The sequence below is a fragment of the Mauremys mutica genome, chromosome 9 (assembly GCF_020497125.1).
Source record: "Mauremys mutica isolate MM-2020 ecotype Southern chromosome 9, ASM2049712v1, whole genome shotgun sequence".
Taxonomy (NCBI): Eukaryota; Metazoa; Chordata; order Testudines; family Geoemydidae; genus Mauremys; species Mauremys mutica.
In genome coordinates this window covers 18192924-18212480 of record NC_059080.1, presented here as the reverse complement: position 1 = coordinate 18212480, position 19557 = coordinate 18192924, and the positions used below count along the sequence as shown (strand labels likewise).

The 19557-nt window shown below is 43.4% G+C and overlaps 1 protein-coding gene and 1 long non-coding RNA gene across 4 annotated transcripts in view; one reads left to right on the top strand and one right to left on the bottom strand.

The window, feature by feature from the left end:
- Positions 1-819: 819 nt before the first annotated feature.
- Positions 820-19557, top strand: part of CHRDL1 (chordin like 1) — a 62829-nt gene continuing 44091 nt past the window's right edge. For 2 of the 3 annotated variants that reach the window (XM_045029046.1, XM_045029044.1), the window contains exons 1-4: positions 820-964; positions 4605-4754; positions 6618-6730; positions 10550-10643. In XM_045029046.1, coding sequence (XP_044884981.1) covers positions 4658-4754; positions 6618-6730; positions 10550-10643 — 304 coding nt within the window. In that variant the 5' untranslated portion in view covers positions 820-964; positions 4605-4657. Of the gene's footprint in view, positions 965-1223; positions 1345-4604; positions 4755-6617; positions 6731-10549; positions 10644-19557 lie in introns of those variants that run through there. The other variant, XM_045029045.1, reaches the window with a different exon arrangement.
- LOC123376818 lies at positions 4401-18580 on the bottom strand. The gene is made up of 3 exons (XR_006581968.1): positions 18530-18580; positions 16116-16202; positions 4401-4717 (listed from the first exon to the last, which is right to left on the bottom strand). It is a non-coding gene; the product is annotated as an uncharacterized LOC123376818 (long non-coding RNA).

The following is a 19557-nucleotide window of genomic DNA, read 5'->3' as shown; positions in this document are numbered from 1 at the left end:
CCAGGCCATGAGTATCAGAAAAGGGTGCCTGACAAATCCCAACAAACAATAACTTAATCAGTCCAGCAACAATCTGAGCTCTGTGTGTGTGGAAAGCCTGGTACAGCACCAGCTTGGTTTATATTTCTATCGCTAAGAAAACTGAGCAGAACTGAACGCTTTGCCTTATGGGGAAGCCCTATACAATTTGTTAGAAAATGGGGACCTTGCTATGGTTTTTAATTTTTAAACCATCCCGTAGAATGTATTAGTGAAGTCTAGTGCGGTGATAGAATTCTATATGATTACAACCCCCCCCCCCAGCCCCCATAGACAGGATCTCACTCGCTATTAAATCTAAGTGTATAGAGTAATTTCTATAGACATTTAATAGGTTTCTATTAAACGTTGACCATTGCCAGTTGCTGCCTAAAGATAGGCAGAATGGCTTTTTTTTTCTGTTTCTTTTTCTGGAAATGAAGTATCCTGTGGCTCACCGTCCCCTGCAAGCTTGTGAATGGCCAAGGGGCAACGAGTCCCAGGATCTCGGCGAGCGGCCCCTTTAAGCTCAGGGTGAAGCTTGCTTGAGTAGAGAGGATCTTTTGAAGCTTCCTTGCACGGAGGGAGGGAGGGGAGAGGCTCTAAGATCCCTGCCATGGAAAGAGCTCGTTCTCCTAACGCCCTGACTTCCCTGCCTCCCTTAGACAGCCCCGCCCCCACCCCCCACCCCAAATCAAACAAACTCCACCCCAAACTTTTGTCAATCACCGCTTGTGTGCCAGGCAGAAGCGAGGGGGGCGCGGAGCCAGGAGCGGGTGGGAGGGGAAGGCGGATCTCCGGGGCTCTGGCTACATTCCTGCTCCTGCGGGCAGCAGCCCCGCTGCCGGCGGCTCCGCGGGGGTCATTGAAGAGCATCCTCCGAGGCGCTGGGTCCACCGGGCTCCCGGCTCTCGGCCCTTGGCAGAGCAGCTGCAAGACGAGGAAAGTAGGTGGCAGAGGCGCCTCGTCTCTCTCCCCCCTCGGCAGGGCAACGCCAGACCCCTGGACTCTCCATCAGCTCCCGGCTTGACCTCCCCACCCCGGCTCATTTGGGGGGCGGGGGTGAGAGGACCCAGCCAGCCCCAGCGTCCAGGCTCCCGGAGTGAAGGAAGAGGCTGAATCCCAAGTGGGCTTTGCCGGGGGGGGGGGGTGGCGATGGCACCGGGACTGTGACTGAGTCACGGGGGGGGGGGGGTGAGATCCCTGCCTCTCCGCCCCCGCCCGCCCAGCCAAAGCCCCTCGCCTGTTTCCAGGGGAGCCACTCGAGTCTCCAGCGGCGGCGGCTGCTGAAACTGACCCGCCCGCCAGCTTCTGCCGTCTCAGCAGGTTTGTTCCCGTCTCTCCCCTCCGCCCGCCGCCGGCCAGGGACCAAGGAGGGGGTTAGGCAGGACCGAGAGAGGGCAGGGAGCTGTGGCATAGACAGACACGCCGAACAGGGCCCGTTTGCCATCCCCCCACCTGCTGGTGCTCGCTCGCCACTTGGCCGGGGACTGGCTCCCAGGTCTCCCGGAGGTGACATGCCCTTCGCTTTCCCCCCCGACACATAGGGCCGGCTTGTCCGTGTCCCTGAGCAGGGCTGGATGGGGCTCAGCGGCTAGAGGAGCCGGCAAACGTCTCCCCTCTCTGCCCCAGGCGACCCCGCTAAAGTTAGTCCTTGAACTAAACTTTCGTCCTGCTTTTGGGTGGACATAGAGTACAGAGTTCTCTATGTCCAGTCGCCTATAGGAGTACTATGGACTTTAACCATTACAAGCCAGTACTGTGGCCAGGACTGCATCAAACATCAAACTAGCTTTTATTAAAATTGGTTGCCATTGTAAGAAAACAAGCCTAATGCAGTGCCTAGGAAATCTTCCCCCCCTGCTGTACTTTGTCGATGAGAAAGCAACAATGCATGTTTCTAAGTGGTACATTTTTATGTTACAAAAAGGACAGACAGCCATTCCATCGGTGACTGACATTTCTTAAACTAACTGCAATTTACATCTTGTGCTCACTAATCAGATTAAACTTCTAGGAGAAAGTTTATCTGAACATATTTGGTGTCTAGTTGCATGTAATAACATTGATCATGTCACCGATCTTTAAAAATGTATTCGAATTTTCTTTGAACATTCTTGCTTTGTTTCAATAATAGAAAGTGTGGACCCATGCACTGTCATTTTTAGCTATTAAATGGGATTTATTGGAAATCAAAAGACATGAAAATAGGTCTTTGTTTTCTGCCTTATTTCAGTCTTAGGTAATGCTAATTAAAGATGGGGTTCTCACTGATGAATACCAATAACGGATAATAAAAAGGTTAATTTTAATTGCAGTTAAGTAGATCAGAATATTTTCAACTGAGGCTATTGCTCAAAAATAAAGGAAATATGTTTATTGCTAAAAGTATCTGTATTTGGGTTTATTGTAACAATGAGTCTGAAATTAAAGAGATTAAAAATCCATCTAATTTCCATTATTAATTCCCCTCTTTCATTGTACTATTTAACATTCCTTTTTTAAAGCAAGATGGGGTTTAAAGAAATGACATTTTGAAATGGAAGGATTTCTGAGTTCTTTCCGGTCTAGCTAACAATCAAAGTGCTCCCGAGACTGCAAGAGGAGTAACGGTGCTCCATTTACAAATATTTTTTGCTCAAACAACCAGACAGCACCCCAAAAAAGTCAGAGTATTTAAAATGCCCACATTTTGCCCGTTCTAGTGATCTGAGGCATGCTACTGTTGCTCTGAGTACTGGCATGTTATACTGAGACTAAATTGCAATTTTTTCCATTTTAAACAAGTTTTTAAAAAGTATTTATCTTAGAAAACATCCCGTGTGATCTGAACACCTTGAGGGAAAAAATGATGACAAACTTTTGTTTCTAAAATGAAATTTTATTTCTTGTTCCCAAGAAGAAATTTAAATTCTATTTTGCTATTGTGGAACGAGCACCCTTTAAAAGTTACATTATGCTTTTGAATGTTCTCAGATGCATTTTAAATTATTTAGGATGAAGCTATACAGTACCAGACAGAGGTCAATGATGAGTAGACAGAGTGGTTGTACTGTTTTGAATGGGGAGGGTTGATGGTCATGCTTCTGGTGTTGTTTTGAGGATCGAGAGTGGAAGAAATTATAGAATAAGAGAGATAAACATACATAATAGATCAAATCATCCAAATTATCAGCCCCTTGTTATACAATCCCAAGTCAGAAAGAATAGTTCTACCTGGAAGATGTTTTAAAAGTGGTATTGATCAGTACATGACTTAAAATGATTACTCTGTAGCTTGTATAAGCATTTTGTTTAGTTTCTTCAATGAGAATTTGAAAAACAGTATTTTAAGGTGAACTTGTGTTTTTTTTCTCAGTGCTTCTCCATTCCTCTAAATTGTCCTTAATTTTTTAATTTACATGTATAGTAAATCTTTCTGCTTTGAAACTGCGTCACTGAAACCTAGTGAAATCTGGGTCCAAGGTTCAATTTTTGATAAGTCATCTGAAGATCACTTATCTAAAGAGGTCAAATGACTTGAACATATTTTTAAAAGTTTATATAATTGTTTAAATTGCCAGTGGTGAATTACTTTTCAAACTTTCATAAGGAAAACCAATACTGAGACTGTTTTAAAAAACCCACATGAATAACACTGTAAATTATTCCCAACTGTCCTTTTAATGAGACAATAATTTTCTTTATTGTGATTCACATGTTTATTAATTTGTTCCAGATTGGATTTAAAAAAAAAAAAGATTCATGTTAATTACAATTTGATCAGTTTCCTCTTTTCACTCTAAGGAGACTGACAGTCTTGAAAAAGTCAGACAAAAGGCGCTCTGGCACCATTAGTGGAGCTTTCAGGGCAAGGCATACTTGATGAGTATGCTCCGTCCATGCTAACAGGGTGTTGATATTAAGGATCTGCATGAATAAAGACTGGCATGTCATTTGCATATTGTACCTTCAGTATAAAACTGCAGAATGCAGGGGTTATTAAGACAGGTTTCAAGGTAACGGTAAGAGTTAACTCCCAAACAATCAATTTTATGGAGTCCCAAAATATGAGGAGATGGGGGATGAATTGATTAGGGGTGAAATCCTGAACCTACTGAAATAAATGGGAATGCACATTAAAGGGTTAACATATATTCAAGGTTCAGATTACTCTTACCATGGCAAAGCTAAGGCATTACAACCAACATTCATACTTCCTTCTTTACATACAAAAGATCTGATTCTGTCCATGGAAAAGCTTCTAAACAAACTATTTCTCTTGTGAAAGAGGGTTCTAAGAATTTAGACTTTGCAAGTTCTTTGCTTTGCAATCAGAGAAGGACTTCATAAGATGTAATACCCACTTTTCAGCTTTTATGAAAGGGAATGTGGTCCCTTTTCCAAAAATGAAGCAATTTAATCTCAAGCCTAAAATGTTTCCACTAAACAAAGCTCTGTACAGACTTTTTTTGCTGTTGTTTTGTCTTGTCTTGTTTTCTGGCAGCTTTCGATTTTTATATGTTGGTTGAAATCATATTGGAGACCTTAATTTTAAGTAGTCCCAGAGGATTTCAGTCTTAAGTCTTTTCACATTTTCTTCCCAGCAACTCAACATTCTGCCCTTTGAAGGATTTTTCTTTCCTTTTTGTTGGCAAAGATGAGGAAAAAATGGAGATTGGAGGACTTTCGATTTATCTTTTCCTGTGTGCTCTGGCTCCTTTTCATAGATGGAGGTAAATCGGAACAAATAAAACGTAAGTAAACTTCAAAAGAAAAATGCATCTATCACATTAAACTAAATGTGGGGTTTCCTGTTGTCTATCAATTGTGCATGTCAAATAAAAATTGTATATGTAATAGAACTTTAACAACGGTTTTGCATTAAAATAAGCCTAACGCAGAAAAAATGTGTCTGCTTGTTTTCATTTAGTAAAATCAAATCAAAATAAATTGTGGTCTATTTCCCTAAAACCATACAGTTTTCATCACATCATAAAGAACATAACACATCAAGCTGCCAAATCTGTTTTACTTCAGATATCCTGCATACAGAGTGTGCTTAATTGCATTTTAGTGACCTCTATAAACATCTGACAGATTATCTGGATTTTGTCCCATCCATAAGTCTATTGTGCTGAGGTTTTCAGCTAGTGTAAACCTCCTCCAAGGCAGACCTGTTGTGTTCCAAAAAACCTCATATGAACTGGATGAGAGATGCAATAGTCTTTGAGAAAATGAAGGATCCAGGCACTGTCAAAAACTTGGTGCGATATATTGAAAGGAACACAAAAAAGACAAAGGAAATATTTCTAGAAACCCAATGATCCATGGGAGATGTTAACACATTTCATAAAGAGTGAATGATAGGAAGGAGTAACTAACACCATACTCCAGTATCTATAGGAAGACTATGGTCTTGCTAGGAGACACCTAGTGCCTTTCGCGACCTGCATGTGCAGCTCTTTTGGCCTGTGTCTAAGCTCAGTGTTTGCACTTCAAGGAGTAGTCACAGACAGATTGTCAAATCTTTCAAACCCAGCTTCTTGTCCTAAGCAAGTTGATGCAGCAAAAAATAAATTGAATTGCTCCAAAGAAGGCATTTTCTGCTCTCCTGAGCTTATTCACAAAAAAGAACTGTGCAAATTATCCTTGTCCAGAGCAGAGGCTGCACAGGAAAATTCAGCAACTTCCAGTTGCAACTTCAGCTCATTACTTTTTCAGACACTAAGCGTCATTCACCATGCAGCTGTCTGAAGTGAAAGCAGATCACTTTACACATGCTACCAGTAATCCCTGCATCTTGCTACCTGCTTTTAGCAGACTGAATGCTAAGGACATTCCACTCTCATTCTAATATTTGGGAGCCAAGTATTTGTGTGTTGTTTCAAGATGTGTTTGTAAGAAGGGTGATAATTTATCATGAGGCTTGACATTAACATTTACCAAAGCAGCATCACATAAGTAGATGGCTAAATAATACCAGTTGTGTGTGCTGTTAGTTGCAAGTGGAAAACTATACTTGTGAAATTAGAGGCCTTTGCTGCAAAATAGGCCCCTAAAATATTTTGCACACTGCTGCATAGATAAGATCAACACACTGTATCAAATAACACGCCATGCTCCTGTTTGATCTGGTTCTTAAACTATGGAACATGCCATATAAGTACAATGCACATTTCCTCATTCTGTCCTTCAACACTTCTGCTGTCCTGAGCAGAGACTGCTGCAATACCTTTGAGATTGGGAACATTTTGTTTGCTATGAATTAGGCTGAGGGAACTAAGCACTTTCATTTGTGACTTACAGAGGATTTGAACCCAAGTCTCTAGGATGTGAAAGGCTAATGAAGCAACCCAGTCTGAAAGCTACCACATCAGAAACCAGGGGAGTTTCCTGGCTAGAAACTGGTATCCAATATGAAGGCATTAATTTTTAAATTGTGTTCTCAAAGAAAAGGAAAAAGTAGAATTCTTTACGAATTTCTTTGCACCTTAAACAAACTCAGCTACCTGGGGTTTACTGAGAGTCCTAATTGAGATATCATAGCTACCAGTGCTTTCCTGCACTGAAAGGGATTATTAATTCATAGCTCTTTCTATTCCATATTATTTTAACAGATTCAGAGACATACTGTGTGTTTCAAGATAAGAAGTACCGTGTAGGAGAAAGATGGCATCCCTACCTAGAACCCTATGGACTCGTTTATTGTGTTAACTGTCTTTGCTCAGAGGTAGGTCAATTCAGGTTTAGCTCTAGTGACTCCTTGCATGTCCTTAACTGAGTACAAGTCTTTACACTGAATTTACATGGCAGTGTGGCTCAATCCTGCTCTCCTATAGTGTCCATCTCCCATTGGCTTCCACAGCAACTGCAGAAAGAAAAAGGTATTCCACAGCTGGGATTCGCTGCCTCAACAGAGAAGGGCAATTTTGGCAAAAATACATAGCTCATGCATGCCTTTTACAGTGATGGAACAGGCAAGAGACTCCTTACTACGCATCAGCCTTGCATATTCTTTGCATTGAACCATGACTCATATCAACTCTGCAGCCACATATGGTCCTAACCGTTTTGGATGGAAGATTAGACTGAGCCCAAGCTTGATTGTGTTGAGATCTAAATGCAACACCCAACTCTCCAATAAGGCATTCCCACAGTAAAGAAATCTCTTCCCTCGGAGCACTGGGGGAACAAGGCTGGGATACCACAACTTATAAAAATCCAGGAAAAGGCAGGGAGAATGACGGAGGAGAAAAGAAGGGGTTAGGGAGTAGGGAGAATTGGCTTTGACATGAAAGGATGAGCCCTTCTGGGCATGATTAGGCTCCCTTCAATTGGTGATTGATGTTTAGCTACCACAGTGATAGATCCCGTAGCAACGTGACAGATAACTGGGGTCGGGGGGGGGGGGTATATCAGAGGGCAGAATTTGTCCCTTAAAGTGCTTTATAGTCATTTTAAACACAAAACCCACCATGGTTCAGGGATTTGAATCACTACCACGTGACACTCCAGATGTTGTGTTTGGTCTACTATCTTTAATGCTCAATAAATTCTTTTGGACCATTTATCCCCCTGCAAATATAAAACACTGGGCCCTGTGCAGCACTTCTCCTAAAGAATCTGCTACTTCACTTTCATGCGCACATACAAACAGTAGCACACAAGCTTGGCTTGGCATATCTTTTCCTCCTGCTGCTCAGAAACAAACCGAAAAAGGGGAAAGTCTCTTTTTTAAAGTTATAGGGTTTGAGGACATGATCAGGCTCCCTTCAATTGGTGATTGATGTTTAGATACCACAGTGATAGACCCTGTGGCAACATGATAGCTGGGGGGGAGGGCATATTGGAGGGCAGAATTTCTCCCTGAGTGCTTTAAAAGGACTATACAGAAAACCCACCATGGTTCAGGGATTTGAATCACTAACACATGTGACACTCCAGAGTTTTAAAGTTATGAGGATTTTTCATTCACTTTTGCTGACCCTCCATGAATGTTTAAAAGTCCTTCTGAATCAATGGTAAAATGATCATTAAACTGCTTGAAGGGTGATGCCCTATTGTAGGGGTTGGGGAAAATTAATTTGAGACGTTGGGTGTCTGAAGAGAAATCATCAATCAGTGATTTTTAGAAAGAAGTTAGACAAGCTGGAGGAAAAGGAAAGCCTCTGGAATGCAAACTTAGCGTATGAGGAAGGCCTCATAGGTATTAAAGTTAAAGGAGAACTGCCATGTTCCATGCAAACCCATTCATCATAAGATTCATGCAGGGAAAATCCTGTTTCCACAAACACACATGGACTGAATGGCAACAGAACTGGTGCAAAGGGATATAGGAGGGGTGGAAGTAGGATAGAAGACCATGTCCACTGTATGAAGGAGGCTACGCAGGATCTTTCATGAGGCTGTTACAACATTTCTGACATGGCTTAATAGAGGGTAGGTGCACCACCAAGCAGAGCCCAGAAGTGGCTCCCTGCACCTCAGGGACTACCTGGATCCACCAGCCAATTCCCTCCTCCCCCTCTTTGCAGGGGTGCAGAAGTAACTATGGAGTGGAAGCATTGCCACTCTGCAGCCTGGATGGGAGGATTTCCTGTGGACATCCCCAGTGCTCCTCCATTTACTCCAGCTTCATGCTTGGACAAAGATTTAGCTCCAAGAAATGCCACCTGAATGTTGACCTATAGTGAGAAGGCTCTTATTTTAAGGGGGAAATTACTGCAGTAAATTAGTAGTAATTGGTATTTCACGTGTTACAGTGATTGCATGTTCCTGTTTAAAAGCAAAAGCTTCCAGGTTCAAAGTAAAGCAAGTACCTAAAGAGAACTCATTATCTCCCACCAGGCAGGGACAGGTAGAGTTAGAATTGCACAAAGACTGTTAGCTTCAGCTAAGCAAAGTGTTTATAAACTGCCAGATCATTATTCTATTCTGAAAAGTGACTCTATAAACAGGGCACCTTCTTACTCAATAGAGCTGCTCCCTGTGTGTGTTCAGAGTCAGATCTGCAGCCATCAGTGACTAAAAAAGTTTACTACTTTTTAAGCAATGCAGACACAGCTAAGACAGAGGGAGCTGAATTCTATTCTTCCTTGTTTATCATAATCAGAATTGCTTACTAAGTTCTAATCAGTTACAACAGTGTAAACCCACTGAAGGCAATGGTGTCTCTGAGGATAGCACTTGGCCTGCAGGACATATTATGTTAATGATGCACAAGAAGGAAAGAATCTAGCTTGGTTTTCAGAACTCAGGTTGCGTTTACATGGCTAGTAATTCAAAACCCCATTTTGGGTCAATTTTTTGTTGATGTAAATAGGCAAAACTCCATTGAAGCCAATGGAGGCAGGCCCATTTACATCAGCAGAGAATTTAACATTTATACTGTCGCAATGCCTATGAACCAATCGGTCTGGGGTCCCATCAAGCAGACCTGTAGTAAATGACAGTCGCTGTGCCCCAAAGAGTTTACAACAAAAAGACTGGCCCGGTTTTTGCAACCCCAGCGCATCCAATCTATAATCATTGAGACACAACGTTTCAGAGTCATTTTTCAGAGTGGAATTGCACTTTCTGACAACGACAAGGATTGCTTGTGTATAGTGACGGGACCATATCAAGACATTCTAATGCATGTTGGAGCCCAATCAAATGGAAACTGATTGGCTGGGCCAGTCTCATAGTATTCTGATGGCCCATGTGAAGTTAGAAAATGGATTTATTTCATGCTACACCAGAAACTACAATCATTCACAAACGTAGCACAGCATCAATGTTCATGTTGAAGAGTCTTTCTTATTTACAAACATTAACAGCTTTCATAGCTAACTTAAGGGTATGAATTAGGGCTAGGAAGTGGAAATCTGAAATAGTCTTTTCTGGTGTAACATGTCTAGTCTTTTCTGGTGTAACATAGATGGTTTATAGACATTGGAGACTGAATATTCCCTGTGCTTTAATTATAAATCAAACCTAGATATGGTCAAACAGAATATTACATGAATTATGAATAATGAATCCTATTCCCAAATCCTGCTCATATTTCTTAGAAAAATAACTATTTATCAACTGGTTTCCTTTGCCTATTGGGGAATTAATACAATGAGAACAGAGGACTCTCTGCAGGTTTAGTGGAAGAATTAAAAATTACAGACTCTATGATCTCTTTTGGTCTCAAATGAATCCTCAACAGGGGGTGCCTCAGAGACCTATCATCCATCATATATTCCTTAGCCTTGGAAAAGCAGTTTCTAAGTATAATTTGGCTCAAAAGACACTTGAATACACAAGTGAAAATTGTTGCAATCCCATTTCTAGATGCTCCCTTTGATTTGAAAGCATTTATGCTATTTTGTGGATTTATTCCACATTCTAATTTCAGTTACTGCAGTGTAAATCTGGAATCAGTGGAGTTACCCCAGGCTTACACTGGAGTAACGGAGATCAGAATCTGGCCCATAACAACAGTCTTCAGCACAATACCTAGATGCAGAATAGAGGGCACAATACCCAATCCATGCATTTAATTGTTGCATTCCTTCCCCAGAATGGGAACGTATTATGCAGCAGAATAAGATGTCCAAGCCTACACTGCCCTACCCCAGTGCATGTGCCACAGCTGTGCTGCCCACGATGCCCAGGTAATGAACGTTTGCAGAATCATAATTTGCTCTTGAATGGACTCTATTATTCTGGGCTATAGGAAGCAGGGAACTTCCACGACTAGGAAACTGATGAAAAGCTTTCATGCAGAAAACCCCAGTATACACTCCTTTTATAATAGGAGGGAGACTTGTTCTATGTTATAATAAGCCCTAGTATTTCCTACGGTGGTTTCTTCTGGGATTTCTTTGTAATGCTTAGCATGATCGTGGAGCTAAGATTTATTTTTTAAAGTGGTCACTTACAGATTCTGCGGCATTACTAAGTAGTTGTTCCAAAATGCTCTGACCAATGTGCAATTGTACAACATCACTGTATAATTGGAGTCCTACCTCTCAGATCCTAGTATAGCTTGTAATTAAGGATGGCTATAAATCCCAGAAGCAGAGCTGTTGAAGTTTATGACTATATAAATCTGATTAGTTACTGTATAGTAAATTCTTGCAGACTGTACATTTATTAGACGTTCATTGTTAAGAGCCACTGAACGAAGGAGGTTACGCAGAATCTCTCATGTCGGGAATTCTTACAGCATTCCCGACATGGCCTAAAGGCTGGTGGGTGTGACTGGCTTTTTCCCCTAAGCATGTCTCTTAATGGTACCCCTCGTTTCCAGCTATAAAAGGCTATTTATGCAGCGCTGTAGAAAGGGTGTTTATTTGGCTCTCTCTGGAGAGAGTTTTGTTGTCTGAGAAAAGAACCGTTCCACTACTGAAACGTGTGAGCAGAGGGCGGTACGTGAGGAGGGCTGTGAACATGGGCGTCAGTCTGCTACTCATCAGGGCTAGGAGAATATTTGAAGTACCTGCGCACAACGCAAGCATAACACACTGACCAGTGTGTTATGGTCACCCTCTGTGCCCAACACGGGCAGTTGGTATCAAAGGCCAGAGGAGGCCAAGCTTCCCCTATACCAGGCCTGTGGCCATGCCCATGCTCTGTCCTGAGGCCCTGCCCTCACTCCTCCTCTCCCCCGAAGCCAGCGGGGCTCAGCTCAGCTCGGGTCTCGGGCCGGTGGCAGCTCGGGCTGGTGGCCCATGGCAGCTGGGGTGGGGTCAGGCCAAGGGCCCAGGGTGGCTGGGGAGCTCTAGCCAACCAGCCAGCACGGCTGGGGTGGGTCGGCTGGGGCTCCTCCAGCCGCAGGGAGGGGGGTTCAGGGCTCCTCCGGCTGCACCAGCAGGTGAGGGTGTGTGCTTGGGCAGAAGGGGTGGTGTCTGGGGGCTAGCCTCCCCAAAAGGGGGGTTCACCTGCCACCCATGGTGCCCAGAGGATAAGAGTCTGTTACAGCTCTCAGCTAGGGAGCATGGCTCCAACAGCAGCTCATGGTCTTAGCTCTAGAGGTCCCTGGCTCAATCCTTTGCATCAGTCAAGATTGCAGCTGTCACACAAGCTCAACTGATTAATTTGGCTAAATCTGTCTCCTAATCTCTCCTGCTCAGCAGTACAGGGCTGCTCCCTCCAGGAAGTTTTCCAATACTCTGTCCTGGCTACATTTGTATCCCAAGCAATAAGGCTTTCAACCCTCAACTTGTGAGATTACACTGCACAGAGTACTAGATTTTGGGTCCTCACAAATGAGGACATGCAATAGGCCTTACCTGAATGAATACCCGCAAGCAGAAAGTTGAAGGCCTGACCTAGAACTTCCCCGGGTGCACAAGGGTGAAGTAATGACAGCAGGACTGCAGGCACTCAGCAGTATTTCAGGAAACGAACAGCAGCCACCTGGTAGTCAGAGGGCGAGTAGCCTCTAGGGAGGCAGGACTCCATGGGCAGTTGTTAGGGTCAGGGTTGAAGCACACACAGATTTTTTTGATTGCTTTCCTGCAACATGTGCATCCTAAACCTCCAGGATCCAGCCTTGGGGAGAAAACCTTGCTTGGAGAAAGCACGCTTATTGTTAGCTGCTGCAGCAGGTTGTAGTAATGTTATTTCCTACAATGATGGGAAACTCCAGTGATTACTCTAATTTTTTTTTATTAACCAAATGCAAATAGAGAATTATCCACCAAAAAAACCCAATCACAGATGAATACAAAACAAAAGCACAAATCACATGTGTTGGACTAAGGTCAGGGCAGGCAACCTGAAGCCCTTGGCAGATGAGGGGATTATTCTGCCTCTTACTGGACCTCTGTCAATAATTATCATTTCTAAACCTCAATGGGTTTCTGATCACATGGCCACTTAGCATTCTCAAGGCAGTTCTTTCTTCAGTGACCTCTTCGCCCACAGAGGTGCATCTGACACTTGGTGCCTGTTTCTCCTGTTCCTGGTGCTTTTCATTGTCAGCATGGAAGTACAGTCTGTAGCCTTCTAGAAGTCCTCAAGAGATGGAAAGACAGTCGTCCTTCTCCTTAGCTGCCTTTAGACGTCATGTTCCTCTCTTGGAATGACCCGCTGCCGTGTTTATTACACGTATCCTTGGTCTGGACTGTTACATTAGCAGGTTGCCAGCCACTTTTTATTTGGAACAGAACATGTCTATCTTGCAAATGAAGGTAATGGTTTGACATTCTTTTGGTATTTCTCTGCTTCTAGTATCCTGGTGCACAGCTCTTTTAGGGGGCAGACAGTGTCTTTGTTATGTTTGCATAGTGCCTAGCATAATGGGCCTTGGCCCCTTGGTGCTACCATAATGAATACTAAATACTTCAGCGTTATCTGGCTCTAAGACTTTTTCTATAAACTGGTGATCGCAATAAAGGCCTGAGAAAATGTGTTGCAATATTCTAGCAATGCTAAGTATGGATCCCTTGAAACTCCCAGAGCTCTTTTATCAAATCAAGTGTAGCTGTTTGTATTGACTTTTGCTATCATAGCAAGTGTTTGACATGGTGTACTCGAACTGACAGATCAAAAATTGCCAGAAAGCCACTCGTGAATTGTGGGCCATTATCTCTTCTTAACTCATTATACAGTGAGTTATCACATTGCTAATTGATGTGTTGGGCACCAGTTCATTTTAAAAATGTGAACAGTCGTCCACCAATGAGTAATCTTTTTACTTTTAATTGAAATAGATCTGCACCAACCTTGGACCAAGGGTGATGGCTCATGTGGTTTCAGTAATTCTTTTACATTCTGCCTCCTGCATTGGCTGTAGATTTCATACTTGGATGCCTTATCTTCAGTAATAGTATTCATGACTGACAAGAATAGGAAAGTGAGGCGCTATTCTCATACCTCTCAATCCAGACTATGCACTCATGGTGTGTGGTAGTATGATACAATGTCCTTTGTGCAGAATCCCATGATATGCAGGAATTTCATCTCTATGGTCCAAATAAATATTGTTGCTTGAAAGTGCTGGAGCTTTTGCCATTGGCCATTCATTTGAATTGCCATCTTAAATGTCTGTAAGATTCAATCATGTGTTTCTCATCAGAGCTTCCCAAACTACATTTCAAAAATGGGTCGTACTTGAGTAATGTGACTTCGGACTCTTCCTCCCACTGCTCCACAAGCACTGTATAGTGTCATCCCCCAAATACATGCCTCCTTATATAATGAACAGAGGTAATGCCAGGACGCGAGAACTTTAATTGGAAACTGGTACTTCATAGCAACCCCAGGGGGGAGAGGCTGTTGAGGGGGATCCTTCTGAGGGAAGTTGGCACCAAAAGGTGCAGTTTCCACCCCCGACTCTCCTTTTGCCAACGTGAATTTTACCCATTGTCAAATGCACATATTACATGCGATGTATCGTCTAATTTTCTCCAATGCCTCCCAGCTGCTGCCATAGGTTCATGGCAAACCTTTCCATAATATTTTCATGTTTGTTGTCCTTTGAAGCTTAGTTTTAATTTTGCTGGTAAATCCAGGCTCTGTGTCTTTCATACACAGAGATTATTCTTCCTTTACAGCTCTGTGAACCATTGGCTTTATTACCCGAGTTAGATTATGCTGATAATACAAGGATCTTCCAGAAAACTGAGATCACTTTTTAGCTGGTGCCACACAATGGAAACTTCTGTGCGTGTTCATGAGCCCAGGTACCAGAGGACAGATGTCCTCATCAAAACAATTGGTACCCTAGCTGGCAATCTAAAATGACCGAAGAATTAGCTTACAATGGGCCATGGAATCTGAACTCCTTACTTGCACCTAAAGCTTGTCCATCCAGAGCAGGATGGAGGTACTTTTGCAGGATGGGATAGGGGAACCTTGCACTGCAACTGTTTGATCGGGATCAGTTCTGTTAGAGAACTTCAGTCTGCAGGCCTGTCTGAATGGTACCGTTCATGGCAACAAAGTGCCCTGATTAGTTTTTAAGGCGTGTAGATGAATCCCACAGTCATGACACTACTATGGACAACAAAATTTATAAATGTAACTAATTTAAAATATAAACTATACATTTTCAACATTGAGTAATGTGCCTGACTCATTCCAATATGGAGCATTCAAAGTAAGGTTTAAAATGATAAAGGGAATATTTGAATACGAGGTGTTGCAAATTTAAAATAGGAGTAAAAATGTACACTTCACTATTTTAGATAGGGTTTCCATATTCCACTTGCTGCTTTGATCTTCAGATATGTGTTGCTGGGTAAGCCAACATATTGGCATATGAATCAGCCCATCTGGCTCCATCATTTTTTAAGCTTACTGCCCAGATACACACACTGACTTCCAGGAACTTTCCTGATTAGTAACACATTTATGTTCAGGCTCCTGTGGTGGTATGATTTTTCAGCATGTATCAAATTCAATCTGTTTCTTTTCTCATTTAATTTTTTATTCAGATATTGAAATAGCTGTAACAGCAAAATGCGAGGCAGTGGTATACAAATACATAACTCAACACAAGAAGAGGTTTCTTGCAACAGTCATATGTAGTCATATTAGAATGTCACTTAAATATACAGATTCAATCCTGAAAACTCCTGAGAGCTCTCACCTCTCATTAACTTGCATATTATGTATAAATATAGGGACGTGTATATTACAATGCATGTTGCATTGGATTAGAAGAGGGATTCTCAACCTGGTGGTCATGAAAAGCTTTCAGGGGCCACCACCACTCTGCACCTCCCATACTGTTAAATGGGAGGGGGCCAATTATATCCTGGCTAGGAAGAATAGAGATTCAGGGAGTTACAGTATAAAAAGTTTGAGAGCCACTGCATTAGAACACCACTTTCAAGGGTAAATGACTTACCTGAGGGACATTGAAATCTAAATTGACGGGAAAACAAATTAGGGGCCTAGATCCTATTGAAGTCAAGGAGAGTTTTAATTAACTTTAATGGGAACAAGGTCAGGCCTAAATAGAAAGAAGGAGAAAAAAACCAAACAAACCAGGAAGTAGTAATAGCAAAGGAGGTGCAGCTGACCTACCATCAAACTGACACTGTTGCTGCAAGAGTGGTTGGTTTCTCCCATGTAGAATGTACCTGACAATGCACTGTATGAAACTGTAGTAGGAGTAAATCTCAACTCCTTACCTTCTTGAAGATTTCAGGTGGACTAGAAGAAAAATACTCTGTACCAAATTCTTTATGAACAACACATCAAAGAATTCAGGCTCTTCTCTACGAAGAAACAAACCTGAATCAGTAACACGGATCCAAGCACCAAGAATTTTGTGGGAATTTGGATTTGGATCCAAAATTCACAGCTTGCTTTTGAAACCCCAGATCCAAACAACCCCAGTCTGTGTGGCAGTCTACATCTAGATCTGCAATTTGCACTGTGGTCCATGCGTATATCCTGCTAGCAATGAGTTCTTCATGTTTAACTCACCAACATGAAAAGCAGAATATACCCAATTCTAAAAGAACTTTATCACTAGGAGTTCTTATATCTCCCATGTAATTAGACTGTCTACACTTACGGTGGATTGACACTGCGACAATCGATCCACTGGGGATCAATTTAGTGGGTCTAGTGAAGACCCGCTAAATTGACCGCAGATCGCTCTCCCATCGATTCCAGTACCCCACTGGAATGAGAAGCATAAGGGTTTCTCCCATTGACCCAGTGTGGTGTAGACACTACGATAAGTCGACCTAAGCTCCGTCAACTCCAGCTGTGTTATTCACATTGCTGGAGTTGCATAACTTAGGTTGATTTAACCCTGTAGTGTAGACCTGCCCTCAGTGTGGTCATATTCAGTAGAAAATAATATTGATATAGTGCCTTCTCACTGGTGTCTCACAATACGATCAGCATAAGGCACCACAGCTACAAAGTAGGATTCAGCCACAAGCCATATTAAAATTTAGTCTTTGAGATATTAAGTCTTTGTGAAGCAAAAGAAATAGAATGTCACCTGCAGTTTGGAAGATATTCCTAATGGCTGGAACAAAATGAAAACTGCCCAGCACCCACCTGCCATTAAGTCCAATTCTCCCCTACCTTGGGACTAGGCAGCAGAGGGGAATAGAAATGCCACAAGCTGAAACTGGGGAAGTTTCTTCTGGATTCTCCCATCAGGCCAAAGGGAAGACTTAAAATATGGAAGGCACAAGTGGCAACCAAATAGGGGACTCGTTATTAAGAAGACCTTGCTAGGTGAAGGTCCCAGTCAGCATTTGACAGCTTGCCTTCTGTAACAGGGCTAGTCAGCCCTGATTACAGAATGAGGCACACCTAGGATGTATCAGGTAGTTCCCTACTGAGGGCAGCAGGTGCCTGCAATGATGGGAAAGCTGTGGCAGAGTCTGCAGGGACTGAGGAAAGATTCTGGTAGAAAAAACCCTGAGACCAAATGAATTACCCTAGGCAGGGACATCTGCAGGAAAGAGCTTGCAAAGACCCCAGGGAGGAAGGCCTGGGAGGAAGAGAAACCTTGGGTTGTGGGGACATAGGAATGGATTTTGTTTGGGGATTTTGAGTTTGATTTGCTGTTTATTTTTAGATTAATAAACCCAGTCCCCAAGGAAGGATATTGTGGCCAAGAAAAAGCCCGAAGTGAAGTTTTATTTGAACAGTACAAGAAGGGAAACTGAGGCAGGATCCCAATAGTGTGACGCTAGGAAATGAGGGGCACCCAGGAGTTGGACAGCCTGGTTACACCCTCCCTTAGATTCACCCCTCAGGGCCTTCCATCCTTCCCCCACCCTAGTAGAAGTGGGAGGTTCCTCACCTACAATCTTCTATATGGAGACCCCTTTGCCTTCTGAATGCCATCCCCTTGCTCTAGTTCCATAAGTGACTGGGCAGCAGGACTTGTTCAGCAGCTGTGCTGCCAGGTGCTCCACCAGCTTCCTATGGAACACCACCCTCCACACCAAAGCAAAATGGGGCTCCGAACCAGGGCTGGGGCAGAAGCATAAACTGAGCCTGTCTACAACAACTTACTCCTCTCTGCACCACGGGGATATTCTTTGAGAGGGAGAGGGGAAGGCCAGGATGAGAAAAAAATCCTGCAGACACCTGCCAGCCTTCTCTAACTCTGCAAAGAGGCTTTCTGGGGGGTTGAGCCTAAGAGGGGAGCATGCTGTGCCAGTGGCACTGCCCCTTTTTTGATGACTGGGGTGTGGCCGTCCTGCTCGTTGCTCCTGCACCCCGTTCCTGTTTGTTTCCTAGCTCCTGCTCCCTGAACTCGGTGTTCCAGCTCCTTTGTGTGTGTTGGGTGTGGGCAGTTACTCAGGGCCTGCTGCTACATACCTGCCATTTGGACTGTTATGTGTTGTTCAGACTATTGCTGACTTAACTGGTTCGTGGCTATTACATATTTTCATTGACCACCTGTGCATCTTGCTTCAATTTCCTTGTGTTTCGGGATTGCTGTTCTGGAGTGCATCAAAGCATTACGTTATGGCGACAAGTGGGTCTATTCTGCAACCCACGCTGCCTACTCATCCTAGGGCTGTTAACTGGTGACACTTTATTCGGAATTTTCTGAACTACGTACCAATCCTGCAACTCTTCCATGCTGCTAAGTTACCCTTGCTGCAGAACTGCTTAAGCCATGATGGCGTTGATGTTTATGGTGGACTCCTGGAACCCACGGTCTCCTTTGATGCAGTTGTGCAGTGCCGCAATGAGTATTTCAGCCTTGCAGATTCTGTTCTGCTAGAGGAAAACATTTTTTAAAGCTCGCCAGCAGCCCAATGAAACCATATGTGAGTTTGCATGTTGTCTGTGGCAGGTGGCCCAGGACTGTGAATTTGGGGATGTTATGATGATCGTGCTCAGGGATGTTTGTGATTGGCATAGCCAATAACCACCTGGGCAAATGGTTACTCGGTGAAGATGCTAGAACTCAAACTTTTGGTGCCGTGATCACTAAGAGGGAGGCATGTGAGAGGGCTCAGGCTGAAAGGGGCTCTGTGTCTCAGACTGCAGCTAACTTTTTGTCTACACTTAAACCAGCATCTGCTCCTCCTGCTTCCATCACCCAGAGTCATATGGTGCCACCTACTCCCACTCCACAGCAAAAGTTGCTGGGTCCTCGCTGTACTCGTATGGGTCACTTGGCCAATTGCCTGCCTGGCTAGAACTGCTATGTGCCAGAAATGCCGTGTGCTGGACTTGTGGGAAGGAAGGATATTGTAAGTTTGTGTGCCGTGGTACACTGGTTCACAGTGATGGGAGGCCTGCAGTGGATACTGTAAATGTGGAGCTGCATGAGACTACCTTTACTAGGGACCCTGATGTTTCCTTAGTATAACTAAGTACTAGAAATGTCCATACTGGGTATGGAAGGTGCTCTTCCCCTCATCTCCTTTCCGGATCCATACCAAGTTATATGCTCCTCAGAGGTCAAGCTTCAGGAAGATCTTGACAGAGCAAAGCCTCTGAGAGTTAATTGACTTGGGGTAGGGATACCGGTTGCAAACAGTGACCTTATTTAGCATCCTGTAGTCCATTCAGAGTGGCAGGGATCAATCCTTTTTTTACAAAGAAGATCAGTGTCCCAGCTGGAGAGGCTGATGGATA